Source organism: Anguilla rostrata, chromosome 10 (assembly GCF_018555375.3).
Source record: "Anguilla rostrata isolate EN2019 chromosome 10, ASM1855537v3, whole genome shotgun sequence".
In the NCBI taxonomy this organism is placed as follows: domain Eukaryota; kingdom Metazoa; phylum Chordata; class Actinopteri; order Anguilliformes; family Anguillidae; genus Anguilla; species Anguilla rostrata.
In genome coordinates this window covers 39,821,709-39,838,970 of record NC_057942.1, presented here as the reverse complement: position 1 = coordinate 39,838,970, position 17,262 = coordinate 39,821,709, and the positions used below count along the sequence as shown (strand labels likewise).

Below are 17,262 nucleotides of genomic sequence, written 5' to 3'. Positions count from 1 at the left end.
ACAGTGTACCTGTGCAGGTGTAGCAGTGTTAGACCCAGCATACCTGTGCAGGTGTAAAGATGTGGGACTGAGCATACCAGTGCAGGTGTAAAGGTGTTGGACCCAGCATAGTGGGCAGGTGTAACAGTGTTGGATGCAGTGTACCTGTGCAGGTGTATAGGTGTGGGATCCAGCATACCTGTACAGGTGTAAAGGTGTGCATGTTACCCCTGGTTACAGGTATGTGATCAGCACACTGGAGCTGATGGTGGCAGAGGACTACATGATCGTGTACCTGAATGGAGCCACACCCAGGAGGAGAATGCCCGGACTGCGCTGGCTAAAGAAGTGCTACCACATGATAGACAGGAGGTAACACACCTACACACCTGCACACACACACACATAAGCATACATGCTCACAAACACACATACATATGCACACACACACACTACCCGCACAAGCAAAAAAAGAGAGAAAAAAAAGACTTGCCTGGGTCAAAGTGCTAGAACACAAACACTTTCCGAGATACAATACCAAAGTCCAAAAAGGACACGAGAAAGCAAGCAGACCAAAGCAATCATGGTTACGGAAGCCAATCAAAGAAACCATACAGTCCAATCCTGGACTCCAAGCCCCCAAATATATGTTACTGTATGGCCTAACCCTGAGCAACATTCCAAAGGAACAGGGATTCCAAGGCTGAACATATAAGAAGACCCAACAAGGCGTTTTAGAAAAAAAAGGGAAATTCAAACGGTATTTCTTAACTGAACAAAGTAGTGGATATGCCAACGAAACTTACACGAAAGAAAACTAAACAGACACACCCGAAAATAAAGCCATAACCCTGGCAGGGAGGTTGAGGGGTTCCTAGCAAATACCCACAATGCAACCCTGGGGCTGTGGACGGCAGGAGCACCCCACTGTTCCTGATGGACAGCCGCACGTTCAGAGAACCGCAAGTCCCATTCCACACCATAACAAAAAAAAAACACACCACCGCAAATTATGACCGACCGAGTTAGGAGAAGGAAAGTAAAGAAACAACAAAGGGTACACAGGAGCTTGCACAGGCGCTTCTGCAGGAAGAGAGAGAGCGAGAGAGAGAGAGAGGTTAACTCTGCCACCATCTTTTAAATTGTAAGCTCCACCCCCATTGCTCCATTCACACCTGTGAGGGTGAACGAGGGAAAACATGGAAGGGTAGGAATGCGTAACACTCCTATTGGTTGTGTTTCTTTCCTCTTTTCCTCCAGGCTCAAGAAGAATCTGAAATCCTTCATCATCGTTCACCCCTCCTGGTTCATCAGGACCATCCTGGCAGTCACCAGACCTTTTATCAGGTGCTGTAACCACGACTGAGTCTCCTGTGTCTCACTGTAACTCTCCTGTGTCTCACTGTAACTCTACTGTGTCTCACTGTAACTATCCTGTGTCTCACTGTGTCTCACTGTAACTCTTCTGTGTCTCACTGACTCTACTGTCTCTTACTGTGTCCCTGCTGTGTCTCTCCTGTGTCTCACTGTATTTTAACTGTGTCTCACTGTAATTCTGCTGTGTCTCACTGTAACTCTCCTGTGTCTCACTGTATCTCTCCTGTGTCTCACTGTAACTCTCCTGTGTCTCACTGTATCTCTCCTGTGTCTCACTGTAACTCTTCTGTGTCTCACTGACTCTTCTGTGTCTCACTGTAACTCTCCTGTGTTTCACTGTATCTCTCCTGTGTCTCACTGTAACTCTTCTGTGTCTCACTGACTCTACTGTGTCTTACTGTGTCTCTGCTGTGTCTCTCCTGTGTCTCACTGTAATTCTGCTGTGTCTCTCCTGTGTCTCACTGTATTTGTCCTGTGTAACTCTCCTGTGGCTCACTGTAACCCAGCTGTGTCTCACTGTATCTCTCCTGTGTCTTACTGTGTCTCACTGACTCTACTGTATCTCACTGTGTCTCCCCTGTGTCTCACTGTGTTTCCTGATGCTCTGACTCTCTGTCTCCTGGCAGCTCCAAGTTCAGCAGTAAGATTAAATATGTGAACAGCCTAGATGAGCTCCGACAGATCATCCCCATGGAGTATGTTCACATTCCCGAGAGCATAGTCAAGTGAGTATGAATCCCTATGAATCTTGACTCTCTGTATGTTCACATTCCCGAGAGCATAGACAAGTGAGTACGAATCCCGATGAATCTCACCTCTCTGTACGTTCACATTCCCGAGAGCATAGTCTAGTGAACATGAATCCCGATGAATCTCACCTCTCTGTATGTACACATTCCCGAGAGCATAGTCAATTCAGTACAAATCCTGATGAATTCTACCTCTCTGATCAAAATCAACAGGTGTTTCCCCTTTTTACTGCTGTGTGGAGTCATACGCAGGTTCCATGTCACGCCTTGTGTGGTGTTGGAACATCGGGGGCCTGTCAGTATACAGCACTGTGCAACAGTCATAATAATAGTAAGCCATAGCTGTGCACGTTTTAAGATATCTGCATTGTTTACTCGCAGACAGAACACTTACACATCTCACACACGCCTGGGTTTATAAATGGCACGTGTGAGACACTTGGCTTGCGTGAACATTTATTTAGGAGCGAACGTGCGGTAACTCTGGGTTTCGGATCTGGGTTCTCGTACGCTGTGAAGTGTTCTGCGGATGACGGGGCGAATTAGGACAGCCCCTCCCCCCCTCCCTGCTCCAGCCTTTACCCTCTTCACCCGCCCACCCAAGGGCCTCATTAATGCAGCACATCAGGTTTACATAGGCTTTATTACATAGGCTTTATTTTACCGTACAATAAACGCTTTACAAGACGAGCTGCATCTTGCTGCCATATTGCAGATGCCCCTCTGGTGTTACCCACGGTAACAAGGTTGCGGGCGAGGCCTGTATTGTTAAAGCTGTGAGGACATTGTTCATCGTTAAAAACCCCGCCCTCCTGGTTGCCGCCTCAGTCACCTGACCTCGGTCCCCTTCGTTTCCTTCCGGAAGGTACGAAGAGGAAAGGGGTGTTGAACCGTTTGTATGCGTGAGGTAAATCCTGGCCTGTATCTCTGTGACAGACCCCCCCCCCACCCCCGCCTGCACTAACTGGCCAATCCCAGCTGGGGGGGAAACCGCTCATGCTATAGCCACGCCTGTATAGGCCCCTCCCCTTTCCCCTCTCTGTGAGGTGTGGCTGGTCCTGTGCTTCTGGTCACACCTGCATGAGCCCGTCTCAATGAGGAATCCGGATAGCCAATAGAAATGGCTGCTGAAACTTTCAAGAACCCCATCCACCTGACAACCCCCAACCCCCCCTGACACCCCACTCCCCACTGACCCCTCCGGACCCACCCAGAACCCCCCCCCCCGACACCCTCCCTCTATCTGTAACTCAGTGGCATGAATCTCCAGGCCTGTGCTTTGCTCTGACCTCCTCCCCCCTTCCCTCCCCTCCCCTCCATGTGTATGGCTGGCTTCTCCTTTCCTACCCTCTGATTGACCTTTGACCTCCTTCAGACTGGATGAAGAGCTAAAGGAGGCAGCAGAGTCCACGAAGTAAGACCCTGTGTGTGTGTGTGCGTATGTGTGTGTGTGTGTGTGCCTGTGTGTGTGTGTGACCACGTCTAACTCCTTGTTACTCAAATCACGGTCTGAGAACTGCTGGTTTTCCACCGTCCCTTTGCCTGGGAGTTGGGTGAATACAGTCTAGCCAATCACCTTCACTAACTGTTCAGTGAATTTCCTGGGAGAAAAAAAAACCAGGGCCGGATTTTGTCTTAGTCTAATTGAAGGAAGCAAAAAACAATAATCACACCTTGAGTATTTTTGGAGGAACTTCCTGGAACTTTCCACACAGGCAGAAATGAATTGTGCTGGAGCTGGAGGAGGCCTCAGTGGGCAGAAGACCAACGTCTCTCCCGGCCTCAGAGCAGGATGTCAGACTTACCTCGCCCATCCTGAAATTAAAAAGGCATGAGAGGCTGCTTCAGAAAGCCATGCCGCCTCGCTCACGGTCCCTCGTGCTCCTCGTGGGGGGGGGGCTTTTCCGCTGACTGTCAGAGCGGTTGAACTGAACTGCAGCCGCGTCGCGTGTGTGCTGGTGGCGCTTCCTCTTTGTGACACGCGTGCGGTTGGCAGCACCGTGTCCCAGCCGCTACGCTCCGGCCCGCCACACGCTTTCAGAGCCAGCTGCCCAACGGCGCGTTGCCGTGGACGACATCTGTTTAACCGGGAAAATGCGCCGTTACCGCCTGACTCAGCCTGCGGCACTGGGCTAGGGGGTTAATGACACATACACTGACTAACCACCAATAACACAACTAACACCCTGACTAATCCCCAATAACACAACTAATAACCTGACTAATCCCCAATAACACAACTAATAACCTGACCAATCCCCAAGAACACAACTAATAACCTGACTAACCCCCAGTAACACAACTAACACCCGGACTAACCCCCAGTAACACAACTAACATCCTGACTAATCCCCAATAACACAACTAATAACCTGACTAATCCCCAATAACACAACTAATAACCTGACCAATCCCCAAGAACACAACTAATAACCTGACTAACCCCCAGTAACACAACTAACATCCTGACTAATCCCCAATAACACAACTAATAACCTGACCAATCCCCAATAACACAACTAATAACCTGACTAATCCCCAATAACACAACTAATAACCTGACTAGCTCCAAATAACACGACTAACATCCTGACTAATCCCCATTAACACAACTAATAACCTGACTAACCCCCAGTAACACAATACCCAGAGTAATACCCAATATGACAAAAAACCTCATCTGTAATAACAAAAAGCCCTGAGTAACCCCTACCAACACAATAACCGAACCCCCAATGACAATAACACAGTACCATGACTAACCCCCAATAACACAATACCCTGACTAACCCCCAGTAACACAATACCCTGACTAACCCCCAGTAACACAATACCCTGACTAACCCCCAGTAACACAATACCCAGACTAACCCCCAGTAACACAATACCCTGACTAACCCCCAATAACACAATACCCTGACTAACCCCCAGTAACACAATACCCTGACTAACCCCCAGTAACGCTTGACGGTAAACTCTTTGAACGGTGCATAAAGCGAGGTGCGGGGATTGTTTCACGGTCATGTTTGGAGTGAAGCGAAGCCTCGACGCTTCCCCCACGTGAAGCTTTCGAGCCATTGCTCAAAGACCCACTGAGAGGAAGTGGATTTATCAGACGGGAGCAGGGGAGACCACATCCCCCTTTCAGACGGTCATGTCTGAGGTGCTCTGTCTGATCAAAACTCCGCCTTTGTACCCTTCTGCTTAACTACAGGAAGCCACCGGTCCGCTGCTTCTTTGACACCAATGCTTGGTTGGTTTAAAAAAAGAAAAATTTAAAATTTAAATTTGCATCTCAAACTTCACCGTGAGAATTTTTTGAGTTCTTGCTTTATCCTCGCTGAATCCTGCTCGACTAGGCTGGTTCTCCGGCTCAAGGCTGTGAGTAGCCGTAGTATCGCTGTGTGTGTGTGTGTGTGTGTGTGTGTGTGTGTGAGTAGCTGTAGTCTCACTGTGTGTGTGTGTGTGTGTGTGTGGGAGTTCCTTTAGCCTCACTGTGTGTGTGTGTGAGAGTGAGTAGCTGTAGTCTCACAGTGTGTGTGAGTGTGTGTGTGAGTAGCTGTAGTCTCACAGTGTGTGTGAGTGTGTGTGTGAGTAATTGTAGTCTCACAGTGTGTGTGACTGTGTGTGTGTGTGTGTGTGAGAGTAGCTGCAGTCTCACAGTGTGTGTGTGCCCTCTCTGTACTCAGGTACAGCAGTTTCCTAAATGGTGGAGAGACAGCAGCAGGGGCTTCGCAGTAAGACCTGCATGCCTCATACCTGTGTGTCCACACCTTTATCTGGCCATGACATTTACCTGTACCACACCTTCACCTGGCTGTTACATTTACCTGTACCACACCTTCAACTGGTCATTACATTTACCTGTTGACACACCAGGCCAGCTCCTTTGACTCAGGCTCAGTGACTCTGAGTCAGGCTCAGTGACTCTGAGTCAGGCCCAGTGACTCTGACTCAGACTCAATGGCTCTGACTCAGACTCAGTGACTCTGACTCCCATATTCTGGGTCTCTCCATATCTCATCTGTTCTCTCCATATCTCAACTGGTCTCTCCATTTTCTCATAGACTCTCCATATTGCAGCTGGTCCGTTCATTTTCTGGCCAGTCTGTTTGCACCCCTATTGGTTGTTCCCTGTGTTGGTGTCCCCCCACCATCCCCCACCCCCCGTGTTTGCTGTGGATGTGTTGTATTTGTGGTGTTCTCAGCCACGCCACCCCACCCCCCCACCCCCTTGTGTTTGTTGTGGTTGTTCTCAGTCAGTGCTAATCAGCCTGTTGTTTTCTTTTCTTATTTTTGTCTTACGCTTCTCATAGCATCGATAAGGCGGTCAACGGCTGCAGCTCCTAGAGGCGGCTCCCCCCCCGCCCCGCCCCCCCCCCCCAGACGCGGAGACCACTTGCGTACCAACACTCAAACTTCTCAGCCCTCCGTAGCATACCCTGGTGCAGTAGATACGAAGCACCAGCTGTCTGTGAAAATATGTTCAGTCATGATAAACCACTGTAAAGATAATGATCATTTCAAACCTACAATTGCATATCTTAATTTTTATTTTTAATTTTTTAATTTGAATTGACCTGTGAATATAAAAGCAAATGTGTTTTTTGGTGAACGGATTCGCGTTGGTTTTGACGTGTCATAATCATTCTATGAACCAAAAATTCTGAGTGAAGTAAGCCACACCCATGACCATATGTGGCCTGTTAATGGACAGTCTGATTGGATGAAAGAATTTTATTTCTGAAGCGACACACAGGCATGCTAGTCACTCTTATCAGCCTATGCATATTTTGTATAATGCATGCTGCGCAATGCTATGGTTTGTTGTTTTTATTCCCCTCGCTTTGGTGAAGCACCAGAGATCTTCAGTTTTCAGTTGAATTTTTAAAAAGTTTACGTTTTTCTTATCTGGTGAATTGCCGATTGTTGTTGTAAGAATCACCATCTAAAAGCAGTAGCGTAGTCACACTGGGCCTCATTTGCAAAACTGTTCTAAAAATTATTCTTTCTTTTTGTTCTTCAAATTGTTCCTACAAAAAAAAACAATGTGTGATTCATGACACTTGATGATTCATATCCCAGGTGTATGAGATGATGAATGCTGGCTATTTGTAAATTTGATTTGGATGAGGAAACAGCCGTGAACAAATACAGATAAGAAAACAATTTGGATGCCAAAACGTTCTTGGAAATGCTCTTGTACGCAGTTTAATGATCGTACACGTTTCCAGAATGAGGCCCATTGTGTCCTACAGAAAACCCTGTTTCGAGGATATGAATTCATCACCTTTCTCAGAAATGTGTCGGTCTAGGTCAGAGGGAATGCCTCGTATGGAAATACACTTCATCAGGCATCACATTTACATTTAGATTGTGACCACTCACACACATACAGTGCCTGCCATAGATGTAGCAGTTTTTTTTGCCATAGATGTAGCAGGTTTTTTTGTAGCAACACAGATGTTATGAAGGTTTGGCTTTATTATGGCCTGGGCAGGTGTCAGTTTTACCTGACATAGCACATCCCTTGCACACTTTCCCTAAAAGAGCTTCCGGGTCATACAGGTCACACAAGTCCACCCCACCCCCCTCTTTTTAGAAAATGATTAATCAACATCAATATAATACAGAGTTTTAAAAAATATATAAGTGTGAACAGGAACAAACTTTTTTGCCAGGGTTCAGATATGCAAGACTTGCGTGTGACTGCATCTTAAGCTAGTTTGCGCCTTAACGGTAGAGTGATCGACAGCACATAGTAGCTCCGCCCATTTTGCGGGTACATTGGCCTCGCCGCCATCGCTGTTTTGAAAGCCCCACCCCCTTCAGACGTTTAGTAAGGAAACTGCGGTGAGTCACAGGGGCTGCGTTCCCAAAACGTTATATTTGCGCTCTACCTCGAGCGCACAGGAAGTTAAGCGGTCACGTGATCAAGCGTGTTCCAAACTCAACGAGGAACGCAAAAAGGCGAGATTTTACCGGAAGTTCTCTTTGTGTTCTTTTTGGAGGACGAAAAAAAAACGAAGTGCGCTTTCGAAGCAGACTTATCCATGCTTTCCCTTCCCAGCAGTTATTGTGTTTTCTGCTCCGCATTCGAGGGCGAATAATATTTTTACTCAGCCAAGAAACTTGAGGACAGAAGGCAGGGGGATATCGTGTACAAATGTAAGCATATGTTATTTTACGGATTTTTGTGGTATCGATATGTTTCGTGCTTAGAAGGTTAGAAGTCAGCAGTGGTAACATCACAAGTATGTTTCAAATTGAATTGATTTTAGGCATTCTTACACTCGAAAAGTGTAGTCCTGTAAGTGTACGTGGAGGTGTGTTCTTACAGTAACACGAGAACGCAGAGCACAAGTATACTGTTTGGAGCGCAGCCAGGGTGTAGTCCAGCCCAGAGGTGTGCAGTCTTACCCAGAAAGGCCTAGTGTGGTTTACGCCTGGTGCTAATCAGCTAATCCTGTTTTTCATTCAGGACTGATTACTTGAGCCAGGTGTATTGGTGACAAGCAACACCTCTACCCTCACCAGGTATTTTTGGTTTAAAAAAAAAAAAAAAAAAAAAGTGTCATTCACATGGGTATATTCAAATTATGGGGCATTTAGACAGGCGAATTCAAAGCAAGGGAAATATGATCTTTGATAAGAGATAAAGTAGAACGGCGTCTGACGGGGGTTTTTTTGAGGAGAAGAAAGACACAAAGGATATGGTCTTGTGGTGTTACGCATTATGTAAATTATAGTTATTGGAGTCTTGGGACTTTTTCCTCATTGGGGTAAAAAAAAAGTTAAAAAAAAAAAAACACTCTGCTTCCCATCCCTGCAATAATACGTGTGTTATGAAAGTGTGGAAAATTCACAGTACCGTCAAAAATCCATGGATTTGAAGTATAATTTCTAATCAGTTGAATATATTTTGAAAACTATATTTTATAATTGAACGAAAAGGAAAAAAGGTGTGAAATACAGAATAAAGAGTGGTGCGTGAGCATGTTAGAGTTAGAGAGACTCCCTTTACCCTACTGTCTATTTTGTCTGTCTGCCCGTCTGTCTGTCTTCCTCTAGCCATCCAAGGTTTAAACAGGAAACTGATGTCACAAAGGAAGTCCTGTGTATGATATCCTGTATGCTGAGATTTAATGTCTCTTCCTGACTGTACCCCAATGATGCTGTCCTGCTCATTCCGAGGATTTATCATTATTAGGAAACGTTATATGAATGATTTCAACATATCAGTTCATATTTTGCAGTGTATAGTATACTCACTATGAAATATATCAGTTATTCGCCACTTTCGTATATTCAGCTAAATGCAGTTATGCAGTATATTGTAGCGATTCCACTTGCTCTGTAAATAATAATCTTTGCTGTAAAAAAAAAAAAAATTGCTGACATTTGCGGCACAAGTTGTGGAAATATCTAGATTCTGACACCTGAGTTCCTGAGTTCACAGGATAGCAACATTTCAAATGGACTCATAGAGTGTAAGCTTAAGTATGTGCACCACGAAGCTAGCTGGCTCTCAATTAACTTGGTATATACTTACCTAACTACTGCAGCTAGCTGGCTAATGCCATACTCGACCTTGCTGAATATAGCTTATTTACTGAGAGAGCTAGCATCCCAGTAGTTAGCCTGCTAGGTCGAACTACTGTAAATCACTGATTAATCAGACGTGTAGTTGACTATTAGAGGACTGTTGCCATGACAACAGGCATCAGGGGAAGTGACATCACATATTCCTGGCTGTCATGTAGAAGTCATAATTCTCCTTCCCCAGCTCTCTACAATACTCTGCTGTGTATGGATGAGAATGCATACGTAAAAATGGCGCGGATTCATGTGATTTCTATGTTATATATTTACAGTGTATTTTTGGCATATATCGAAGATGCATTCCTTGCATTATGGATTTTATATTTTGACATGTGTTAAAGGAAATGGAAGTGGCAAGGCAGGCGTATGTATGATGTCAGATCTATACATTTTGTTTCAATAAATGTCCTGTTACTCTGGTGGGTGGGTGGTGTGATGTCATGTTTTTACTGGATTCAGATCCTAATGAATTGGTGTGCCAGCGACTCCCTGGTCTAACATCACTTGAAATTCCATCCCCCTCCCATCCCCAGTCCAATGTTGGCTCCGAGGGGGGACTGCCCCTGACCGCTGCCGACCTTGTTCGCGATTATTTTTTTTTTCCAGCCGGTGCATGTTTGTCCAATTTCGACAAATTCCAAATCTGGAAACCCTGTCTGCGATGGAAAGATACTGCCAGCTCTCCAGGGGATCGCCTAGCCCCTGCTAAATGTGTGTTTCCCGTGTGTGTTTCCTTCCTCAAATTAAAAAAGCTTAACAGTCCAAACAGAACACAGCTTTGTTAGCAACCCAGGCACTGTGATGTCATCGGTGATGTCATTTAGCCTCGGAGGAAAAAGGGTCGTGGGTGGATGATAGACGTGACTCATGGCTCCGCCCTCCTCTGGATCCCCACCCCGCCCTGCGTGACATTACCGCCAGAAACCGCCAAGACATTGCACTCTTAAAAACGCGCCCACCCTCCGCGTGTGTGTGTGCGTGTGTGTGTGTGTGCGAGTGTGTGTGAGAGTGTGAGTGTGTGTGTGTGTGTGTGTGCGTGCATGCGTGTGTGCGTGCGTGCATGTGAGAGTGTGTGCGTGCATGCGTGTGTGTCCGTGAGTGTGCAGTGTGTGTGTGTATGCGTGCGTGTGTGTGTGTGTGCGTGCACGTGAGGGTATGCGTGTGTGTGTGTGTGTGTGTGTGTGTGTGTGAGAGAGTATGTGTGTGTGATGTCTCCTTGACCAGCTGGCCTCAAAAATTGATGTGCAAAAACAAGATGCTTATCATGCTTATGTGTCACTTTCAATATGATCTGTAACGCTGACAGTACACCCGACTATAACACACAGTCGCAGATGAGTCCAATCATACACCCCAGCACTTCTGGAAATTGTCGGTTAAAAAAAGGAAACATGAAAAGTACACAATGTGCAGGGCTTGGTTACCCGAATGGGGCCACACCAACTGAAAAACAACGAACAAACTGAAGAGCCGCCAAGTGCCCCCCCACCCTCCCTCCACCACAGAGCTGTGTTATGACTCAGAGCTGGAGTGCATCTCTATTAAAATGACAGGTGCCACTTTTTTGGTATGTTCTTATTTATTTACTATTTACAAAAAAAAAACAATCAGCAGTCAAAGACAAGTGAAAGGCAGAAAAATTAATATTATTATTATTATTAATTACATTTATATAGCACTTTTCCAAATGCTCAAAGTGCTTTACAGTGAAGGGGAACTCACCTCACCCACCACCAATGTGTAGCACCCACCTGGGTGATGCACGGCAGCCAATTTGCGCCAGAACGCTCACCACACATTAGCGAAGGTAATAAATAGTAGAAAAGTGTTGAGCAGACATTTTCGACAGACATTTTTACTGATCCATTTGTATTAGAATTGTTCGGAAGGGGCAGTGAAATCATACCTTAAGAACTTCAGTCATTTTGCAAATGGAAAGAATAGCTGAGAACAAATCAAAATTTTTGATGACATAATAACACAGAGAGCATTCAGCACACATGGTGATTGGATACCGGTACAAACCCAGTACCACTCCAGACCGGACAGAGTCTGTTTTATTCACCCTTGCAGGACGAAGAACCAGAACAGAAAAGTAATAATCTGCCTTAGTAAATCCCCAGACGCTCTACAAGCACCTGATAGAGGCAAACACAAACACCTAGGAGGCATTTCAGAAAGAGGGATTCAGACGTTAGCTGGCTAACTTTTGTAAATATCCTGCGGCAACTCAAGCTTTCACCCCACCAGATTTCTTCATGCCTGGCCCTGTAAATTTGGCCTCGTGAAAAACTATGCTTGGGTTGATTACCACACGGCCATATTGGGTTGCTGTAGGCACCTAAATTGGGTCAGAGGAAACGCAGGCGCAGCGATGTGACCGCAGCCCCGTCGCACTGCGAAGTCAGCTGCCGCCACATCCTCCTGCGAGACCAGCACTGTGAGCACCTGCTAAACCAGCTACGCCAAGGCTAATTAAAACAGCACACGTACAGTATAAGAGCCGAGTCTGGGCATGAGGCTAGCGCTGCGCTAACGTGCTAACGTGCTAACGCTGGGGAACGTGACGCTAATGCTAGGCTGGGGGGCGTGATGTTAAAGCGATATTACGGACTGGGAGCTGGGCGAGGCGGTCATTTCCTTGAGGGCCTTGGTCCGCAAATACTTCTCCAGGCAGTGCACGGCGATGGGGTCGGTGTCGGTGTCGAACTTGTTGGCGAAGAGCTGCGGCTTCTGCAGCATCCAGCCCAGGTCGCCGACGCCGTAGACGCAGATGGATCGCACGTGGTGGCCCCTGCAAGGCGGGTACATGGCGCCCTTCGACTCCGCCCCCTCAAAGTACTGCCACTTCACCAGCCGGGCGAGGGCGTTGACGTCCGTCACGTCGTAGCGGTGGTTGCTGGGTATGGACCCGGGCGCGCCGGGCATCCTCTGCAGCGTGGCCCACAGGAACTCGTCGGGGCTGTAGCCGTCCTGCGCCCACTCCATCAGCCGCCGCGCCCTGGGGTCCTCCAGCACGAAGCGGACGAACGCCCGGCTGACCACGATGTAGGCCCCGCCCGCGAACATCGGCGTCTCGACGGGAGGCGGGGCCTTGTCCTTCTCCGTCCTCCGGATGGCGCCGTCCGCCACCTCGTACCGCTTCTTCCACCGCGCCTCCTTGGAGGGCGGCGTCTTCTCCGTCTCCAGGCTGTTCTTCCCCTGCAGGGCCCTCAGCTGGCGCACCATCTCCAGGTTGGTCTTCAGCGGGAAGTCCTGGCCGCACAGGTTGACGAAGTACCTCCAGGGGGCGCTGTGGTTGTACAGGTCGCCCATGCAGTTGAGGTCGGCCTGCACCCGGCTCCAGCTGGCGTACACCACGCTCTCCAGGCGGCTGGCGATGAAGACGTTGTCGAAGCAGGAGGCGATCTGCCGCACGGCCGAGAGGAAGGTGGACGGCGCCTTGCGGTCCACGTGGACGCAGTACAGGTTCTGGGGCGCGTAGACGGCCCTCAGCAGCCTCTCGAAGGTCTGGATCTTGTGGTGGACCACGATGGAGTACGCGATGGGGAACCGGGCCTCCTCGCGGCTCAGCGGGAACGGCGCGTACTTGCGCAGGAGGCGGAACCGCTCGCAGTCTCCCGCCAGCTCCATGAACTGGGCGTCCGTCACCTTGGTCTGGGCCCGGAAGCTGACCGTGATGGACAGGACCTTGGCCCGGTCGATTTCGTCGGGGTCCTGCAGCAGGAGCTTGGTGCAGTTGCAGGCGTCCTCGGGCGCCCCGTCCCCGAACTCTAGCCAGCCGTAGTCCGGCGGGGGCTTCGCCGCCATGCGGACGATGCAGAGCGCGGCGGAGACGAGGGCCACCGCCAACAGCGCCTTCCTCCACCCGCCGCACCTGGGCAGCGCCCGGAATGACATCACGAGAACAGGACAGGGGGCGGGACAGCTCTGCTCAGGCTTTTATCCCCCTCTGGCCCCCCGCCCCCCCCCTTTCCGCCAGGAAAGAACCTTTACAACCTGTAACAGAGGGGACGAAGAGGTCAAAGGGCAGCCGAACGTGTATGTAACAGACAACAGACATTGCTGTAGTGCAAACAAAATGGCATCAGTAGGAGAGGGGAGATGCAGAGGAGACCAGCCATTGCAGCTGTTTCCAGTGTTAAAAAAGAGTGAAGAAAGCGGTAGAGATGAAGTCACAGCAGCAGGGCGTGTGTGCAGCAGGGTGTGTATGTGGTGGGGCGTGTGCACGTGGTGGGGGCGTGCATGTGGCGGGGTGTGTAAGTGGAGGGGGTGTATGCAGCTGAAGCAGTTTACGCAGCTTAGAACAAACAGCACAATCTCCCCCATAACGACTGAACAAAAGACTAATGGCCGTGGTGGTATTTAAACAAGAAAGGCACACAGCACGCTGACTGCCAGGAATACTTCACACCCCTCCGTTTATAACCATTATCCACGCTCTTATCCTTTCCTGACTGTAGAAATGATATATATAGGATATATAGGAGTCAAACCCAGGCACGCCAGCCACTGAAGGTTGCCAACAGGCCCGTTACCTGCTCGTCAGTCTCAACTCACAACATTCAGAGCGGCTCACTGTACTGTCCGCAATGACAGAATATCCACAAACTTCCATGATACAGCGCATGCCATTGCAACAGATGGACAGATGTTTAACAACCTGTTTCGAAGGCCACGTTTACCGTCAGGGGTCTCGGTGACCGGGTGAGAAGCTGATTGGTCAGCTTGGCTTGGCTGATGCAGCGCGCTTTAGGAACGGCGGGTGCCTAGCGCCAGGTGACGCGCTTTTTTCGTTGCTAGGATACGCTGCGGCAGCAGAGGCGTCGGGTGCGGTGAAGCGCTCGCAGTCAAGTCCCATTAGCAACATCGGCTGGGATAGCCTACCTAATATCTCAGCCTGTTTTCGGTTAGCTTTCAGCCGACGTGTGGTTGTCAACAGGCTACTGACACAGGCACGCCTCGGGCATGACCTTTGTCTTGCGGTCCAAATTTGTGCACAGGTCAACATGTGTGCAGATCGGGTTACATATTTCAGTTGTGCCAACTTTGAAATGCCACTATTTTCATGCCAGTCATACAGACATCCTCATGTGGAACATTCCTATAGGCCTACGCGAGTTTAAAACTCTCATCATGCATTCAAAGTTTACAGGTGAGCGCACCTGACCAGCCTCAGTGGTCCTTCCAGGTGTTTTTCAGCCTGAATGGATTTAATTGATCTTGGGGACCTTGACCATAAATACTAGCCTACTTTGGAGAGGTGACAGACAATCCTGTATAGCTACTGGAGCAACAGAATTATCGCACCGTGCTTGGCTGGAGTTTAAAGCACAGATCGTTTTTTTTTTGACATTCTATTGTGGGTTACATCCTGTCCTATAACTTCTCGGTTTGGCTTACAGCCGGGGCCGCGGGAGAAACGTTACACGGTTAGCTCACTGCTAGCCCCATACCTGACGGTGCAGCTGTGTGAACTGACACCTACAGCTCCAATGACTAAGTACTACCGGATAGAGTCACTGGAACCAAGTGGAAAAATATTCCATACAAGCGCTAGCTAAACATGACCTTCAGTATGCACTTGTTGTAGGCTACGTCACTTTGGATAAAAGCGTCTGCCAAATTAATGAAATGTATCATCACATCACATCTCGCCTGATGGTAATTAAAATATCGGTCTGATCCGATTATAGATTTATGCAATAGCCTACTTCCTTCTTCTATTATTATTATTATTATTTATTCGACCAAGTAGTAGCTTAGTAATAGTAGTTGTCATTATCTTATTCTTATAACAGCTTATAGTATAGACTAGTCGCCTAGTAGTTGCCCTTACTAAAGAGCAGTTTCAGCAGTGACAGTCTACTCATCAAAATTTGTTATAATAATTTCACAAAACGCGGCAGCCTCCAGAAGAACATTCGTGTATGCGAGTTTAAAACTGTGTGGTCAATATTCATATTATTTCAAGTTCTCCAAACCCGGTGGAACAGGAAATGAAGTCACGCAAAATACAGGGAACCTTAAACATGTTTTTCTGTCTTAAGTAGGACTATTTATTAACCTCTGTTATGTGATAAATGCCTTTAAGTTGAATCTAGGAAATACTAAATTATTTTCAGTGAACTCTTTATGGCCATAGTGTAATCACATTCTAAAAAATGGTTCATTCATGTATTTGCAAACCCCCTGATGTTTATACACGGATTTGCTGTCCTAAAATGAACGAAAGGAGGGTTAAGGAAAATGCGTGGACACCAAATGTGAATTCAGTCACCCATACGTTTTTACCTGCCTGTAGGCGTTGAAAGTGTCTAACAAGGAACAGGAAAGGAAACATCAAACTGAGCCCGAACCAGTCACAACAAGCAGTCATAAGTTATTTTCGCTTAGGCCAACAATTATCGTCTATTTTCCAGTTAATAGCATGTAGAGCGTATGAGTTGTTTCGACCGTGTTTGGCTCACAGACCTTATGTTGTACCTTTGGATGATGTCACGTGGGCGCCCGAGTTCAGGTACACTGACCGACAGGTGCGAATGTGACAGACTGCATCTTGCTATGAAACGTTATTTTCAGACTATGTGAAATATTTAGGCTATTAATAATGTTTAACTTCTTAATAAATCATGCATCTTCTTTGACAAAAATTGACTAAATCTATCAAATCGCCTCTAAGGAAGTTTCTGAAATAGCCTGTAGCCTATTTTAACTGCTAATAGATGTTAGAAGGTTATATCAAAGTCGACATGCCAGGGCAATATCGCATTTTATCATCATTATTAATATATACGGTGATAACATCATGGTCAATACTTGCCGAGCTGTGTCAAAAAAATCTATCCAGCGACCGGAAGGATGGACTGGGTAGTTCTCCCATTCTCAGACTGAACATTTCTTCACCCTGACGTTTGAAATAAAAACTGAAATTCAGATCTTGGCTTGGAGTGTTGATTTGCTAATTCGATCATCATGAATGGCAGACAGGTGAGAAGTAGAGGTGCTGCACCCGACCCGAGCAGACGCAAAACGGGAGAGGGCTCGTGCCTGTACTGCCATCGCGTGCGTAACTTATCTCTGTAAGGAGGAGCTAAATGTTGCACGCGCTGTCAGCAAGCCACTTCTCGACCACAATGTTGGCTTATTTATGATTAGATAAATGCCTACTGACAATCTGGGAGACGGTTTCGATTATAGTCCAAATTACTAATTTTCAAAAACTATAATTCGTATCGTATAAGAGAAAATGGCACAGTCTTAAGACCACACACGGAAATATAATTTGGACCAAACGCATAAAATAATAATAATAATAATAATAATAATAATAATAATAATAATACACCCTCTGAACAGACGGAAATTTCGCGAAATGGTTTAAATTATAAGCCGAATGACACATTTTTACAGAGTAATTCGTTTTAAGAGAAAATGACACGATCTTAAGGCCAGACACGGAAATATAATTTGGACCCAAACGTATGTAGCCAATTAAAACAACAGCAGCAGCAACGACAACAACACAATAATAATAATAATAATAATAATAATA

The 17,262-nt window shown here is 47.1% G+C and overlaps 2 protein-coding genes across 9 annotated transcripts in view; one reads left to right on the top strand and one right to left on the bottom strand.

Annotated features, from left to right (window-relative positions):
• LOC135233468 (protein prune homolog 2-like) overlaps window positions 1-10,129 on the top strand; it is a 56,240-nt gene extending 46,111 nt beyond the window's left edge. For 3 of the 8 annotated variants that reach the window (XM_064297049.1, XM_064297056.1, XM_064297055.1), the window contains 7 exons: window positions 220-351; window positions 1,240-1,326; window positions 1,983-2,081; window positions 2,971-3,012; window positions 3,481-3,519; window positions 5,795-5,842; window positions 6,422-10,129. In XM_064297049.1, the coding sequence (XP_064153119.1) occupies window positions 220-351; window positions 1,240-1,326; window positions 1,983-2,081; window positions 2,971-3,012; window positions 3,481-3,519; window positions 5,795-5,842; window positions 6,422-6,455 (481 nt within the window). In that variant the 3' untranslated portion in view covers window positions 6,456-10,129. The remainder of the gene's footprint in view (window positions 1-219; window positions 352-1,239; window positions 1,327-1,982; window positions 2,082-2,970; window positions 3,013-3,480; window positions 3,520-5,794; window positions 5,843-6,421) is intronic. The other 5 variants (XM_064297051.1, XM_064297050.1, XM_064297052.1 and 2 more) reach the window with 5 other exon arrangements.
• Window positions 10,130-11,254: 1,125 nt separating this feature from the next.
• Window positions 11,255-16,800, bottom strand: LOC135233470 (beta-1,3-galactosyl-O-glycosyl-glycoprotein beta-1,6-N-acetylglucosaminyltransferase-like). Its single transcript, XM_064297062.1, has 2 exons — window positions 16,531-16,800; window positions 11,255-13,706 (listed from the first exon to the last, which is right to left on the bottom strand). The coding sequence occupies exon 2, from the start codon at window positions 13,605-13,607 to the stop codon at window positions 12,303-12,305; it is 1,305 nt and encodes a 434-aa protein (XP_064153132.1). The 5' UTR covers window positions 13,608-13,706; window positions 16,531-16,800; the 3' UTR covers window positions 11,255-12,302.
• Window positions 16,801-17,262: the final 462 nt, after the last annotated feature.